This window comes from Cotesia glomerata, linkage group LG6 (genome assembly GCF_020080835.1).
Source record: "Cotesia glomerata isolate CgM1 linkage group LG6, MPM_Cglom_v2.3, whole genome shotgun sequence".
NCBI classification, from domain to species: domain Eukaryota; kingdom Metazoa; phylum Arthropoda; class Insecta; order Hymenoptera; family Braconidae; genus Cotesia; species Cotesia glomerata.
The window spans coordinates 22871619-22886701 of record NC_058163.1 but is presented as its reverse complement, the minus strand read 5'-3'; the positions used below and the strand labels follow the sequence as shown (position 1 = coordinate 22886701).

The following is a 15083-nucleotide window of genomic DNA, read 5'->3' as shown; positions in this document are numbered from 1 at the left end:
GTTCAGTAAATTTATAAAAAAATATCAAAGGTGATTTTTAAAGATCGTTAGTACCTTGAACAATCAAGGCCGATAATTACTATGCGGTTAGTTTGTGGCGAAAACTTTGGTCGTTAATTGTATTTGAGCTTGATAATTGGTTGCTAAGCGATTACTATGCACGTTGATATCACGGAAATTAAACGTTCATAATTTTAATAATTTATTATCAAGTTAATAATTTGCTGGCAGAAATTATACTGTCAATATTAAATTAAAGACAAGTGGAAAAAATTAAAAGTCTTTAAATCAGATTAAATTCTGTGAAATAGCTCCGGGATGCTCTTCGGAGCATATGAGCTTCTACGTCATTAGAATTTCAATTATCTAAGCTGAGATTCACAATTACTGTTATAAAAAATGTTATTATTTATTTGTGTAGTAAATTTAATTGAAAAAAAAAAAAAAAAAGAAAAGAAAGGTTCCGTGACAGCCGAATAAAATGTCAGGAAAAATAAATTTAGCGATAAAATATCGAAAATTCGTTCCATTTAAATAGGTTTATTTTTATTTCTTCTCCTCGAATGGATATTAAATAATAAATCAGAGTGAAAGACGTGGGGATGAAAATGACGCGAAAAATAAGAAGTCAAAGAGGCCTTGAGGGTTACACTGGGAGTTTTAAGATCAATAAAAGGGTTCACGGAAGACTTTCGTTGCTTTCACACCCTTGAGATTACTCGATAAAAGCCAAAGAAATAAATGTCGAGATATTTCACGTCGATTTGCAATTTTAATTGTCAGGAAAATTTATTTCTCTGATTGTTTTAATTCCAAATTGATAAATAAATTAGATTAAAAATTTTACAGCGATGATTTTTATCCGAAATAATTTTTTTTAATATTCATTAGAACTTTTAAATAAAAAGAAAAAGTTTTAATTAACTTCAAAGTTTTCTGGACATTCAAAAATTAAATTTTAAAGTTTTAAATTAAATTTAATCCTTTGAAAATAAATTTAGAAGCAAAATGAAATCTACATTATTAAAATAATAAGATAAATTTTGTTTTCAGGATAGGTATTTGATAAAATGGGTTTTTTTAGTGAAATTTAGTGTCATTGCAAAGGTCTTGACTTGAATTTGTACTTTTTCAAGGTTTTATGTAATTCGCGACGATAGTCAATTTATTATGATGAGTATTTAGACTGCATTTGAAAATTCTCTATTTCTAGATATATAACTAAGAAATTACCTTGTATCTTGAGAAATATTGACATTTTTAAAGATATAAGCTCATCCCGATGTTACACTCATCGAGACCTTTCATTTGAGTACCCACACCAATTTTTCATATATTTTATATATTTATATGTTTCACAAATATCATATATATAAAATATATGGAAAATACCATGTGGGTATTTAAATGAAAGGTCTTGATGAGTGTGACATCGGGATGAGCTTATATCTTAAAAAATGTCAATAATTAAGAAAAGACCTTGTATCTTGTCAACTATTGACATTTTTAAAGATATAAGCTCATCCCGATGTTACATTCATCAAGACCTTTCATTTAAGTACCCACATCAATTTTTCATATATTTTATATATTTATATATATGAATATATGAAAAATATATCAAACTCGTAATGGTACTCAAATGAAAGCTCTTGATGAGTATACCATCAGGATGAGCTTATATCTTTAAAAATATCAAAAATTAAGAAATGACCTTGTATCTTGTTAACTATTGACATTTTTAAAAATATAAGCTCATCCTGACATTATACTCATCAAGACCTTTCATTTGAGTACCCACATCAATTTTTCATATATTTTATATATTTATATATAATATATGTAAATATGAAAAATATATCAAAAATGCATGTGGGTATTAAATGAAAGCTATTGATGAGTGTAACATTAGGATGAGCTTATATTTTTAAAAACGTTTATAGTTAAGAAAATACAATGCAATTTAACAGAAGTCATTATTCAACAAAACAAAAGTTTGATTTTTTATCGACTGCAAGTTTGCTAGTTATAAATAAAATAAATAAAATATTTAAAACTTACCGATCAAAAATTCTGGCTTCTTTGAGGACATTTCCAAGATTAATATAGGCATCGAGAAAATTAGGATCTAACGCAACAGCTTTTTCAAAGTGATGAATCGCCAGCCATATTTCACCTTGTGCATTGAAAACACAGCCTAGATTGCTCCAGGCGACGGCAAAATCCGGACGAGTCTCAATAGCTTTCAGGTAACAAGCCTAGAGTCAAATAAAAGAGACAAAAATAATATAAAAAATAAATAAATAATTAACTTGTTTTAATTAAATTTCGCGCCGCGCGCTTCGCCCGTCTCTCTTTCTATTATACTTCAATTAACAACAACAATAATAATAATGATAATAATAATAAAACTAGTTATAATTATTATAAAATAATTCAAATTGCCGCGCTGCTGCTATTGCGAGTGTCCAGTCATCAGCAAGAAAGATTTATTTTTATAACGATTAAAAATATCTAATAAGACTAATTACTCTTAATTCTTTCTTTTATTGAGTCAAGAACACGTCGCAATGTTTAAAGTCTAAGCCAGGATCTTGTTGATGTCCTCCTAGATAAATAAATTCAATAATTTACATACTTCTAGTTTAAATTGAAAAAAAAATATCTCAAAGAATTTAAAATACTTTATCGTATTTTTTTTTTTTAAATTTAATTTTACAAATAAAAAATTATAATAATTCCTTGAGACTTGTTTTTTCAATAAATAATTAATGTGTTGTTGTTAGCTAGTGTATGTATTAAATTCTAAGGATGCATTGGGTGTTTATGGATGTAATGAGCATAATAATGACTATGAATTAATGTAAGGACGCGCTAGGAGTGTCAGCTGTTTTTTTTTGCTTTGCTATAGAATTTCCTGAATGCGTCTGGTTAATTCTTTAGCAAATATTTATTAATAAAAAACTTTTTTATTCAGGACCTGCAATAATTTTAGGGATGCAAAAAATTGTCCAAAAAAAAAAGGTAGAAAAAAAATAAAAATAAATAAAAAATATTACGCGCATTGCGAGAGGCGGGCTTGCATAAATACACTGTATTAAATTCCGTACCTAAAGAAGAATAAATAAAAAAGGGGATTGCGGTTTGGCCGATCTCAAGGGAGAATTGGATTTAAATAAAATTTTTTTTTTTAATTTTAGTAAATATTTGATAAAGAATCGAGGATTTAAAAAAAAAAAAAAAAAACTACTTGTTAGATTGAGAGCTAAATTAAAAGTTGGGATTGGAGAAAAATATAAAAGGATTGGAGTAACAAATTGGAAATAAAAGGATTGATGGTGATCTGAAGGGAGTGGATAGAGATCGGCCTTGGGATCTACATTACCTTTGGTATACCCTTTGGTAGGTTGACGGTAGGTATGGGTCGCAAGCTCTCTCATACACTAAACGTATAGACACTCTGAGGAGAGACACATTGAGTATGAGTGTGCGTTACTGAACGAACCGGACTCTCGTTCATGAGATTTCACCCTTTGATGTAGCAAACAGTATGGGCTGATACCGATTGAATAGATCCGACTTCCTCTCCTAAAGTTGATAATCCCGTCAACAACAAGACAGCTGCGTTAATGTCTCTTCAATACACTCTCTCTCCCCTCTTCCCTCTTCTCAACCCCTTATTACTATTTTTTTTGTCACTTACACTATTCATTTTTTCTTTTTTATTTTTTTATTTTATTTATTTTATTTGATTTCTCAGTGAAATATTCTTTTTTTAAATAAGACTTTTTTTGTTCAACTGATGGTTGTTTTCTATGGAAATTTTATTTTTAAAATAATAAAAAAGATAAAATTATATTAATCCATTAAAAGTTCTTAAGAATCGTTTATGTGGTAATTTAAATGCAGATAACTTTCTTTTTTTTTTCGTTCGCGCGTATTTTGCATAAATATATTTACAAATTAAAATATTTATTCATTTAATTTATTTTGTTATTTTAAAGTAATTCATTTAATTATTTTTATTTTTATTTTTATTAAAATGATTTAATTAAATTTTGTAAATATATTTTTTTTTATCCGCCAGCGCCGCGCTGTTAAGCAGAGTACTTGATTTTTTTTTTTTTAATTCTACACAGTTTTATTAGGTAATTACAATGATTTATTTAAATGTTCATAACTAGCAACCTTGCAGTCATTATGTGACTGCCGTGAATTGTAAACTATAAATAAATAAAATTTTGCTTTATTAAATTGTGACTTTTGTTAAATTGCACTGTATTTCGTTAAATATTGGCGTTCTTAAAGATATAAGCTCATCCCGATGTTACACTCGTCAAGAGCTTTCATTTGAGTACCCACATGCATTTTTGATATATACATATATATAATATATATAAATATATAAAAAAATGATGTAGGTACTCAAATGAAAGGTCTCGATGAGTGCCATGTCAGAGTGAGCTTATTTATCTTATTATATCTTTAAAAATGTCAATAGTTCAAAAGATATTTGTTAAATTGCACTCTAATTTCTTAACTATTGACATTTATAAAGATATAAGCTCATCCCGATGTTACCCTCATCAAGAGCTTTCATTTGAGTACCAACATGCTTTTTCATATATTTTTCATATATATATATAAATATATGAAATAAATGAAAAATTGATGTGGGTACTCAAATGAAAGGTTTCGATGAGTGTAATGTCGGGGCGAGGTAATATCTTTAAAAAAACCATTAGTTGACAAGATACAATGTCATTTCTTAATTGTTGATATTTTTAAAGATATAAGCTCATCCCGATGTTACACTCATCAAGAGCTTTCATTTGAGTACCCACATGCACTTTTGATATATTTTTCATATATACATATATATGATATATATATAAATATATAAAATATATGAAAAATTGATGTGGGTACTCAAATGAAAGGTCTCGATGAGTATAATGCTGGGGTGAGCTTATATCTTTAAAAATATCAGTAGTTGACAAGATACAAGGTAATTTCTTAATTGTTGATATTTCTAAAAATATAAGCTCATCCCGATGTTACACTCATCAACAGCTTTCATTTGAGTCCCCACATGCATTTTTGATATATTTTTTTATATATACATATATATAATATATATAAATATATAAAAAATTAATGTGGGTACTCAAATGAAAGGTCTCGATGAGTGTAACATCGGGATGAGCATATATCTTCAAAAATGTCAATAGTTCACAAGATACAAGATCATTTCTTAATTATGTATCTAGAGATAGAGAATTTTTGAATGCAGCCTAAATACTTATCATCATAAATTGACTATCGGTGAGAATGAAATAAAACCTTGAAAAGGCACAAATTCAAGTCAAGAATTTTGCAATGACACTAAATTTCACTAAAAAAAACAATTTTTATCATATTACTATTCTGGAGACAAAATTTTTCTTATTCTCTCAATATAGACTAATTAAATAAATCATTATATTTAAATTCTGAATAATTCAAAAAAATAACCATCAATTCAAATCAAGTATTCTCGCGCAAATAATGCATGTGATGATAAAAATTAATGAATACATATATTGCTGTACAAAAAAAAAGTGATAAATTAATTAAAAATGATAGCTAATGATGAATTATCGCGCGCATTGATCTTATTTTAAAAATCTTATAAATACTTGTTGAAATATAATAAAATTTTAGCGCATAAAATAAGATCAATATAACAAACACAATGCACATGGAAGCATTTTAAAAATTAATAAAATGTTTTTAATTATTTTAAATGATTCCATGTCGCGCTGCTTCCGTCAACGTGTTGCTCCAATAATTAACCACCTTCATCAACAATGTTGACGGAATAAAAAATTCCAGTCTGCAATCAAAATTATAAATTGTTCCATTTTTTTCTTAAATTTAATATTAATAATATATATTTTTTTGTGCAAAAAAAAATTAATCAAATGTACTTAAGAGATAAATTTTGATTGCAGACTCGCGCTGCGCAGCATAAAATTAGCCAGCATAAAAAAAATTCATTAAAATATTAAAAAAAAAAAAAAGATAGCTTTCTGCATTGAGCAATTAAATTAAAACCAAATTAAAATCGCTCTACGCATTGCTTAAGAACTTTACTGGAGCCACATGCACGTTATGTATTAGTACTCTCTGATAAAATAAAACAATATTAATAAATCTCATATTTTCAAATTAAAAAAAAAAAATAAACTAAAGAAACAAAAAATTAAGAGTACTAATTCATAGTATTGTGACACGTGATAAATGATTACTAGCTTATAGTTAAAGTTACCTTGGCTTCATCAAGTCTTGCTAATGCTTTCAAAAGATTACCGAGATCACTGCGAACACAGTACAGATCCTGGAAGCAATAATTAAATTATTAATTATAGACAACGGTAAAATGATATTATATACGTGAGATTAGATGGATTACTCACTGGATTGTATTGCAAAGCAGTAACATAAGCTTGAACAGCTTGCTCCATATCTCCGGCAGCGACTAGCGCCGCAGCCAAATTTATATACCCGTCAATGAAATCCGGCTTTAGTCTGACTGCATGTCTGTAATTTTCCAGAGCTTCTTGGAGCTGTCCTCGCTCCTTGTAGACGTTTCCCAAGTTACTGTAAGCTTCTGCTAACAGTGGGTTTTGCTTTATGGCAAGACTGCTGTAGTGTGCAGATCTGAAAAATTATATTACATTTAATTTATATAATTTATGACATTAAATTATAATAATAAAATTAGCCGATATTTTTTATTTTTTTATTTTGCTTAATTTATTAAATTATATCTAAAAAATATTTTCAAAAAATTGCACTTATAGTTTTTGAAGTTTTTAACAAATGAAAAAATTTTTTTTTAATAATTCTTTAATAAAAATTTTTAGATGTCGGCTGACTTTATTTTCATCATTAAATTTAGCTGTCACTTGACAATTTTGTTATTTTTGTCAATAAAAAATTTTGTTCCAAAAAATTATTTAAAAAAAATTACATTTTTAATTTTTTAAAATTTCTACATGTCAATTTTTTATAATATTGAAGTTAGTCGTCAGCTATTAATTTTAAAAATTTTTTTAATAAACCAATTACAATAAAAAATGCTTCTAAAAATTTTCACTTGTAATTTTTATTAATTTTCACATGTGGAATTTTTTAATTAAATTTTTTTTATCATAATTTAATTACTATAAAATTCTAAAAAAAAATTTTAATATCTGTCAGCTTTAGTATTGTAATTTTTTTACTCATTTTTTTTTGACATAATTTATTTATTAAAAAAATTCTTAAAATTATCAAATGACCGCTAAATTAATTTTCATTAATTTATATGATAAAATTAGTTTTTAAATTATATTGTCAATATATTTATTTGTCAAAAATTAATTTATATAATTAAAGACTAAGAAAAATTTTTCAACGAGTATATCTCTATCATAAATTGGATTTTATATTTTTTCAGCGATATTTATAATTTAAATAATTTAGAGAGTAAATAAAATTTTCTGAGCATATTATTATTTTTAATTTAATTTGGTATCATCAAAAAGGTCTTCATGAAAATTAGTGCTTTATTTTGATTTTATATATTTTTAGCAGTAAATTTTTTATCAAATTTTTGGAGGAGTTTTCAATAGTTTTTTAATTCTATAAATTTTTTCTGTGACATTTTTCCATTAAATTAATTAAAATTGATCCTAAAATAGCGCTATTATTTTTAAAATTCATTAAAAAAATACCCAAACTATGTAAAGTATAATTATAAATATAAAAAAATTATTGAGTCAAAATTTTCTTATTCATAACCTGTAAATTAATGATTGCATGTTACTAGTAATTATTAATGACAATTAACTTGAGAGATATTTAATAATTTTTGTATGATCATAAATTTAGAAGATATTTAATAATTTTTAGAATCTTTTCTAACAAATAAATTTTTTTTTTAAATTGACGTAGAAATTTAAAAAAATTAAAAATGCTATTTTTTAAAAATAATTTTTTGAAACAAATTTTTTAATTAAAAAATTCTCTAGCGACTGCTAACTTTAAGGTCATAATTTTTGTAACAAATAAATTATGGCAAAAAAAATGAAAAAAAAAATTGAGATTTAGAAATTTAAAACAAATTAAAAATGCAAGTTTTTAGAACCAATTTTTTTGTTAAATAAAATTAAAAAATAGTCGTGATTGCTAACTTTAATGTAATTAATGATTAATTTTATTTTAAAAATTTTAAAAATAAATAAAAAAAATAATAAAGTTAGCCGACATTTTTGATTTTTTTATTTTGCTTAATTTATTAAATGATAACTAAAAAATATTTTTAAAAAATTGCACTTATAGTTTTTGAAGTTTTTAACAAATGAAAAAAATTTTTTTGTAATAATTTTTTAATAAAAAAAATCATAAAAATTTTTAGATGTCGGCTAACTTTATTTTCATAATAAAAAAATATTTACTTTTCTAGGCGCCGACATTGGAAGTGTATGGATGATAACAGTAATAAAACACCAGTATTGTTTGTTTCTTGTCGCCATAACTGCATGCAATGTCTCTCGGCGTTTTCATAATCTCCGGACTGGTATTCACGATGCGCCAACTCCAAGAGCCCTGAAATTAAAAATCAAAATTTTTATTCAACAATTTTTCATAAATAATTAATTATTAAAAAAAAAAAAAAATATTTTACTAACAATATGAATTATTTATTAAAATAAAATCATGTAATCTCTTAAATTCACCTTCTGCGTTGTGATTGCCCACAACTATATTTTGTCCCGAGTAATAATTAGAATATACTTGAGCATTTTTTTTAGTCAATTTATTCAAAGAATAAATGTTTGTTATCTGAGGATTCATTTTATTATCAGAATAATTAATATAAACTTTAGCGATTTTGTTAAATTTAGTTTTTTCTCACAACGCAGTTTTTATATTATAACCGTGACGGAGTTGAAACTTATAACAGCTGCGTAATATTTTCCTGTCCAGGTTTCACCCTGCGTTCAAATTACATGGAAGGGAGCACAGACCCACTCAGTAGGGAGCAGGAACCAAATCAAATGAACTAGGGGGGAATGTAGCAACGACCAGGAGTGTAATTACTATTTCTAGTGCCCTACTTTGATTTATTTTTACCTTTGCAAAATTATCTAATAATTTTTTTTTAAATAAATCAAATATAAATTTTTAAATAAAAAATTAAGTAAAAAAAGTTACCTTCAAATTTCATTTTGAAAAATATTTAAATAAATATTTTAACAAATATAATTAGAGATTTTTATATTGATACGTTACTGATGAGTATTGTAATGGACATAAACGAAAAAGGAATTTTATTGTACAGTTTATGTAAAGCAGATGGGACCTGGAATATTCCACTGATTTTTTTCTTTAATTCTAATACTATAGCATGACAATAACAATGACAGTGGTATAGTACAGTATCATTATAATTTGTACTGACACTTTAATTTTAAATTATGAAAATTATTAAATTATAATTTGAAGTTTAAATTTCTGGAAATGAAAATTACGCAGAAAGAAAAATTTATTAACTGGAGAACAAAATTCTTGGCTCAAGAAAATTTTCGGGTGTCTGAAGGAAGACCGGAGTTGTGTTGGCTGAAGTAAAAATTTTTCTTGAAATTCTATTCTTGATGGAAGTCATTTTTTCTTAATTCAAATTATCATAAATACTTGATACAATAAATTTTTATATTTGATCAAGATTTTTAGATACTTTAGGGAAGCAGCGCCACCTACTTGGCTGAGAAAAAAATTTTCTCACCTTGAGAAAATTTTTCTCTTGAATATTTGATACCCATTTTATATTATTTTAGTGTGAAATTACGTACTGAATGAAAAAAAATGATTCAATATTATTTGATCTTCCCATTTGACATTTTAATCAATAAAAATATTAATGAACATTCACTTCTATCTTTATATTTAATTTTTTGGAGCAAGATAGAAATTTTCTCAAGACAAGAAAATTTACTTCTATCAAGAACTAAATTTTTTGGAGCAAGAGGCTGAATTTTCTCAAAACAACAAGATTTTCTTGACTTAAATAAATTTTCTTGGATCAAGATACGTATTTATTATAGCAAGAGAATTAATTTTGTTGGAATAAGTGAAATTTCTTGTCAAAAAAAAATTTTTTTTCACTCAAGAAAATAATTAGGAAGAAAAATATTTTCTTGGCTCAAGTGAACCTTTTTTTCTGTGTAATTTAGTTGATATTTGATAATTTTTTTGACCAATAAATTATGACAAAAAAAATTGACATTTTAGAAATTAAAAAAAATAAAAAATGCATTTTTTTACAAAATATTTTTTTGGAAAAAATCTATTTGTTAAAAAAATTAAAAAATAGTTAACTGACTGCTAACTTTAATGTAATTTTTTGGAAAAATATTCCTGGCTTGTAACTAAGATTGATATAATTTTTAATTAGAGATTGATTTAAACTCGGCTTGCGCATAAGCTGTATTATTAGTTTCACGTAACAAAGAAACCTGATCAATACACATGAACACGTGTTCGTGTGCTTTATACGTATAATGCATATGTTAATTAATTTTTCTGTCAATTAATGGGGATAATTAATCTAATAATTTTTTTTTTCTAAATAATTTTAGCAAAATTTTATTTTAACGTGTTTGCAAAATTAAAAAAAAATAATTATGGTAAAAATAACCGATATAATTATTAAAAAAAAAATAAAATTACTCACCGACTGTAGAAAGTTGCTGAATTTCATTCATTTTTAATATAACACTGGCACCTGCAATCTGATGTCCCTGCTGAGGCTGTTGTGGTGCTTGCATTTTGTCTCTGTTAATTATTTATTCAATTAATCACTCTGATTATTCTCGAAGTTATGATTATGATGATAATGATGAATAATTATAACTATTAATAAAAATTATCAATGTTAATTTATTTAATACATTTAATTTTGGATGTTCAAGTGTCTTTGTCTGCCGCTCGAGCACAACTCACGGCCTTTTTCGGAGAAAACAACTCCCGATGCGAAAAAATAAAAAAACTTTTTAATTATTCGTTAGACCGTACCGAAACAATGGCTTTAAATTGCTACTTTTGATTGTGCCGTTAATTAAACGTAAAAAAATGAGATATCATACCCGATAACTATACGAGTTATTTGAAGACGCCATATTTAATTGATTTGCAATCCATGACCTGGCTCTCAGTCGTCATCTCTCTCTCTCTCTCTCCCTCTCTCTTTCTATTTTATTTTATCAATTGAGTTACAGTTTTTAAAATTATTAATTGGATTTTGTGAAAAAAATCCTTTAAGTATTAACCTCAAAAAATTAGTTATTAATTAATATCACAGTTAATAATAAAAATTTTTAAAAATAATTCTTTTAAATCTCAAACCTATTTTTAAAATTTTCGCGGGAAGTTAAAAATTAGGAAAACATTTCCTCTGTATATATCTTTGGTTTATATTTCCATTTTTAACAAATTTAAATTGCTTTAATGGACTATTTTCTAATTTTAGGCCTTTTCAATTTTAATTTTGTATGATGATATGATCTAATAATTTAGTAAATGTCTTTATATTTAGCTGTAGTTATTAAATATTGTTCATTATTCAGACTGTAATTATCAAGAGACTAATATTTTATTGATTTTCTTTTAATTGAACCATCAAATTTATTTGAAATATTTTATTTGCATATTTTTGAATATTCAAATTATTTCTCTGGTGATTTACCATTTAGGAATTTTTTATCTTTAACTAGGGTGGAAGTACTGTTTTTGGCCACCTTAGCACCGTTTTTGGCCAGTTAACATTTGAATTAATTTATAAAAAATTATAATATTATAACCATATTTTTGTTGAGTTTTAAAAAATTTGTATCAAAATAAATTGAGTTTATTATGGTTTATTAATATAAATTCATTTCTATCGTTTATTTGAGCAATAAATGGCCATAAACGGTACAGTGGCCACAAACGGTACTTCTACCCTATCTCTATATGTATAGTAGTTCTATGTACTATCTCTATGTATAGTACTTTTTTTTTTGGATAATTTCTACACGGAAAAAGTAAACTGTAATATTCACTCGGGTTCCGGTTAATTTTTATAGTTTCAAACAGTAAAGCGGATATCGGGTGGCAAAAATATAAATATTACAGAACTTAATGTAGAAAGTATAAAAGCCACAATTTATAATTTAATATACAAAATAAGTGATTAGTAGCTGTCACGATAGTAAATAACGACTCTTTCATCTTAAAAAATTACAGTTTCAAACAGTAAAAATTGCCGTTTCAATATATAGTCCATATTATGAGGAGAAGGGAAACTTAGATGAAAGAGATGGGGATCTCACTCTGGGAGAATTTAACATTTGAAACAATAAAAATTATACTTTTAAAATATACATTTTACCAGTCCAAGCAAGTCAATAATTACAGTTTGATTTTTAGCGTTGCGTTTAAAATTTACCATTTTACTTTGTAAATATTGACGGTGCTTGTATTAGAAATTTACTAACTTTATTTTATACTTTTTACATATCATAAGATTATTTTTTAGGTACGAAATGATAAATATCAAAGTTTGAATTCTTAATTATTATACTTTTCTGCCCTCCGGCCGGAAAGTGGCAACTTTCTGCCCGCTGCGCTAAACAAAGTAGCCACACTCCGGCTACGTCGAGCAGAAAAATAGTATACACACCTTGGCCAGTAAGAGTAAGCCTCAGATCACATGTTTGTCAACCTCGGCTTCGCCTCGGCCAACAATTACATGTGATCTGAGACTTTTCTTATTTTACTGGCCTAGGTATGTAATATACTTTAACATTTTAGACACTTACATAGCGAATATTACTGTTTTAAATAGTATTTTCTTCCATGTAAAGAGTAAATTGTAACGTTAAAATGGTAAATATTATAAAGTGAATAGTAAAATTACGATTTTACTGTTTGAAATGATAATTTTTAACAGTTGATCATTACTTATTATAAATCGACTGTTATTTATTACAGTTTACTTTTTTCCGTGTATAATTATGTTTGTTTGAGCTTACAATTATTTATTTTATGTGAATTTTCTTCATAGTTTCGTTTATTAATATATTAAATTTTCTATAGAAAATTTTATAAACATATTATTAATTGAAATTTTTAGTGAATTTCCACTGTTATACATTGAAATAAATATCTATCTATTTTTTTGGGTTTTCTAGAAAAAATAATTTATTTGATTATTTAAAAAAAAAAATAACAACAAAAATATATAGTACATTCAATAAAAATATTAAAAATTTTAATAAAAAAATTACGAATTTATCTGTGACGTACTTCCGTTGGCTCCCTTACTGGCATTGATTTAGGATTTGGTTAACTTCGTCGACTTCTACTATAACTTCAAATGTGTCATTTGGATTTGTCTGAGGGAGACGGAACTCCCATAATGGGATGAACACTAAAGGCGTTATCGTACTTTCCAAGATCGAGTTTCTTACTTCGTGACGGTGAAGGTATTCATAAGTTTGGCCTCCGAACCTTACCTCCTACGTGGCCAAAAAATGTCTGGTTTTATCGCTATGACTTTGCTTGTCAATAGAAATACCCAGGTATTTAAGGTCTCCTATAAAAGTTACTTTGGCAAAAAATCTAATTAATACGTGCCTGTCTAGTGGGTATAAATAATCAAATGGGCCACTTTCGTAGTTGCTGCTATTTGCTAAGATATTATCCCGCCACGGAAACTACTGCTGTTCTGGTTGAATATAACCCATCGCGCGAAATTATCAATTGTTCAAGTAAGTAAAAGAAAACTAAACTAATTCTAATGTAGGACAGTCCTTACTTATATATTGGCTGTTGAAATAAAGAAAAATTTTTGGCCATGAGTCATCATTTAAATTCCTGGAAATTTTCTTCCGTAGCTTCATTATCGTATAAATACTCATTTAATAACAATAGACTTAAATAAATCTCGCGTGACGATCATAACTCACACCCAAGTCCACAAGGAGGCAGTGCGATCAATCTAGTGCAAGCAAGTGACCTTGCTGGATAATAAGGTTTGTCGATTTTTTTAATTCCATGGTAAAGTTGTGTGCGTTATATCACGTTACAGATGCCGTAAGCGAGTATGAAAAAATGCAATTTTTTTTTCTAAGCCCAAAAAAATTTTAACTTCGACAAAGAATGTTTTTTGGCGTTATTTCACGTTCCAGGTAAAAGTAGGTCAATTCGCCAAAAAAAAAAAATTTATCATACACCCTAATGACACCCGAAGTGGGTACCAGGAGCCTTCAGGGCGTAAACCCCTAAATGCCCAAAAAATAACCGTTCAGCTGCCACTAAGAATGAAAATTGACCAAAATCAGAAAAAACAATCTGGAAATTGGTTGACCGGCGCAGGCCATCCCTGTAACTTCCCGTTTTTCGAGCTTGGAAGGCTTGAAAATCTCCCATGTGGATGATTTTAGCGCTTAAAGAGCTTAGTTTATCGAATTTTTTAATTTAAATTAAATTTATCATACCCCTTGTGGCACCCGAAATGAATACCAGGAGCCTTCAGGGCGTAAAAAAAAATTTTTTTTTTGGGAATCGACATATTTTTCCCTAAAAAGTGCAAATATTCAAAAAAAATTTCAATTTGTGTCTAGTTTCCATTTACAAATCTTTGACGAAAAAAATATCACTTTTTGATGTATTTTTGTTAAAAAAAAAAATCTTATTTTTCAAAAATGCTCTTTTAAGTATCCGAAAAATAAACAAAATCTATATGGGTGATTCTCTGTAAGGATATTTTTTGCTGTCTCAGGCATTTTTTTATTAAAAAAATTGTTATTTTGTTACTAAAAAAAATTTATTACGAAAGTAAAAAAACATTTCTATTTGGAGCATTGAAAACTAAAATGGAATAAATTTTTTGCTGTCCCAGTCCCAAAATTATGACTTTAAGATTGTATTTTAAGTTATTCGTCAATAATATATAATTTGGTCCATAATGTTTATAAACTTAATTAGTTAACTAACAATTTTCTTCAATAAAA

The 15083-nt window shown here is 26.5% G+C and overlaps 1 protein-coding gene across 6 annotated transcripts in view; it reads right to left on the bottom strand.

The window, feature by feature from the left end:
* Positions 1–15083, bottom strand: part of LOC123267825 (UDP-N-acetylglucosamine--peptide N-acetylglucosaminyltransferase 110 kDa subunit) — a 36194-nt gene that overhangs the window by 19073 nt on the left and 2038 nt on the right. The window contains exons 1-6 of one of the 6 annotated variants that reach the window (XM_044732686.1): positions 11175–11322; positions 10763–10863; positions 8484–8634; positions 6459–6702; positions 6311–6379; positions 2062–2258 (exon numbers count right to left, since the gene is read on the bottom strand). In XM_044732686.1, coding sequence (XP_044588621.1) covers positions 2062–2258; positions 6311–6379; positions 6459–6702; positions 8484–8634; positions 10763–10856 — 755 coding nt within the window. In that variant the 5' untranslated portion in view covers positions 10857–10863; positions 11175–11322. Of the gene's footprint in view, positions 1–2061; positions 2259–6310; positions 6380–6458; positions 6703–8483; positions 8635–8717; positions 9046–10762; positions 10864–10942; positions 11323–15083 lie in introns of those variants that run through there. The other 5 variants (XM_044732683.1, XM_044732684.1, XM_044732680.1 and 2 more) reach the window with 5 other exon arrangements.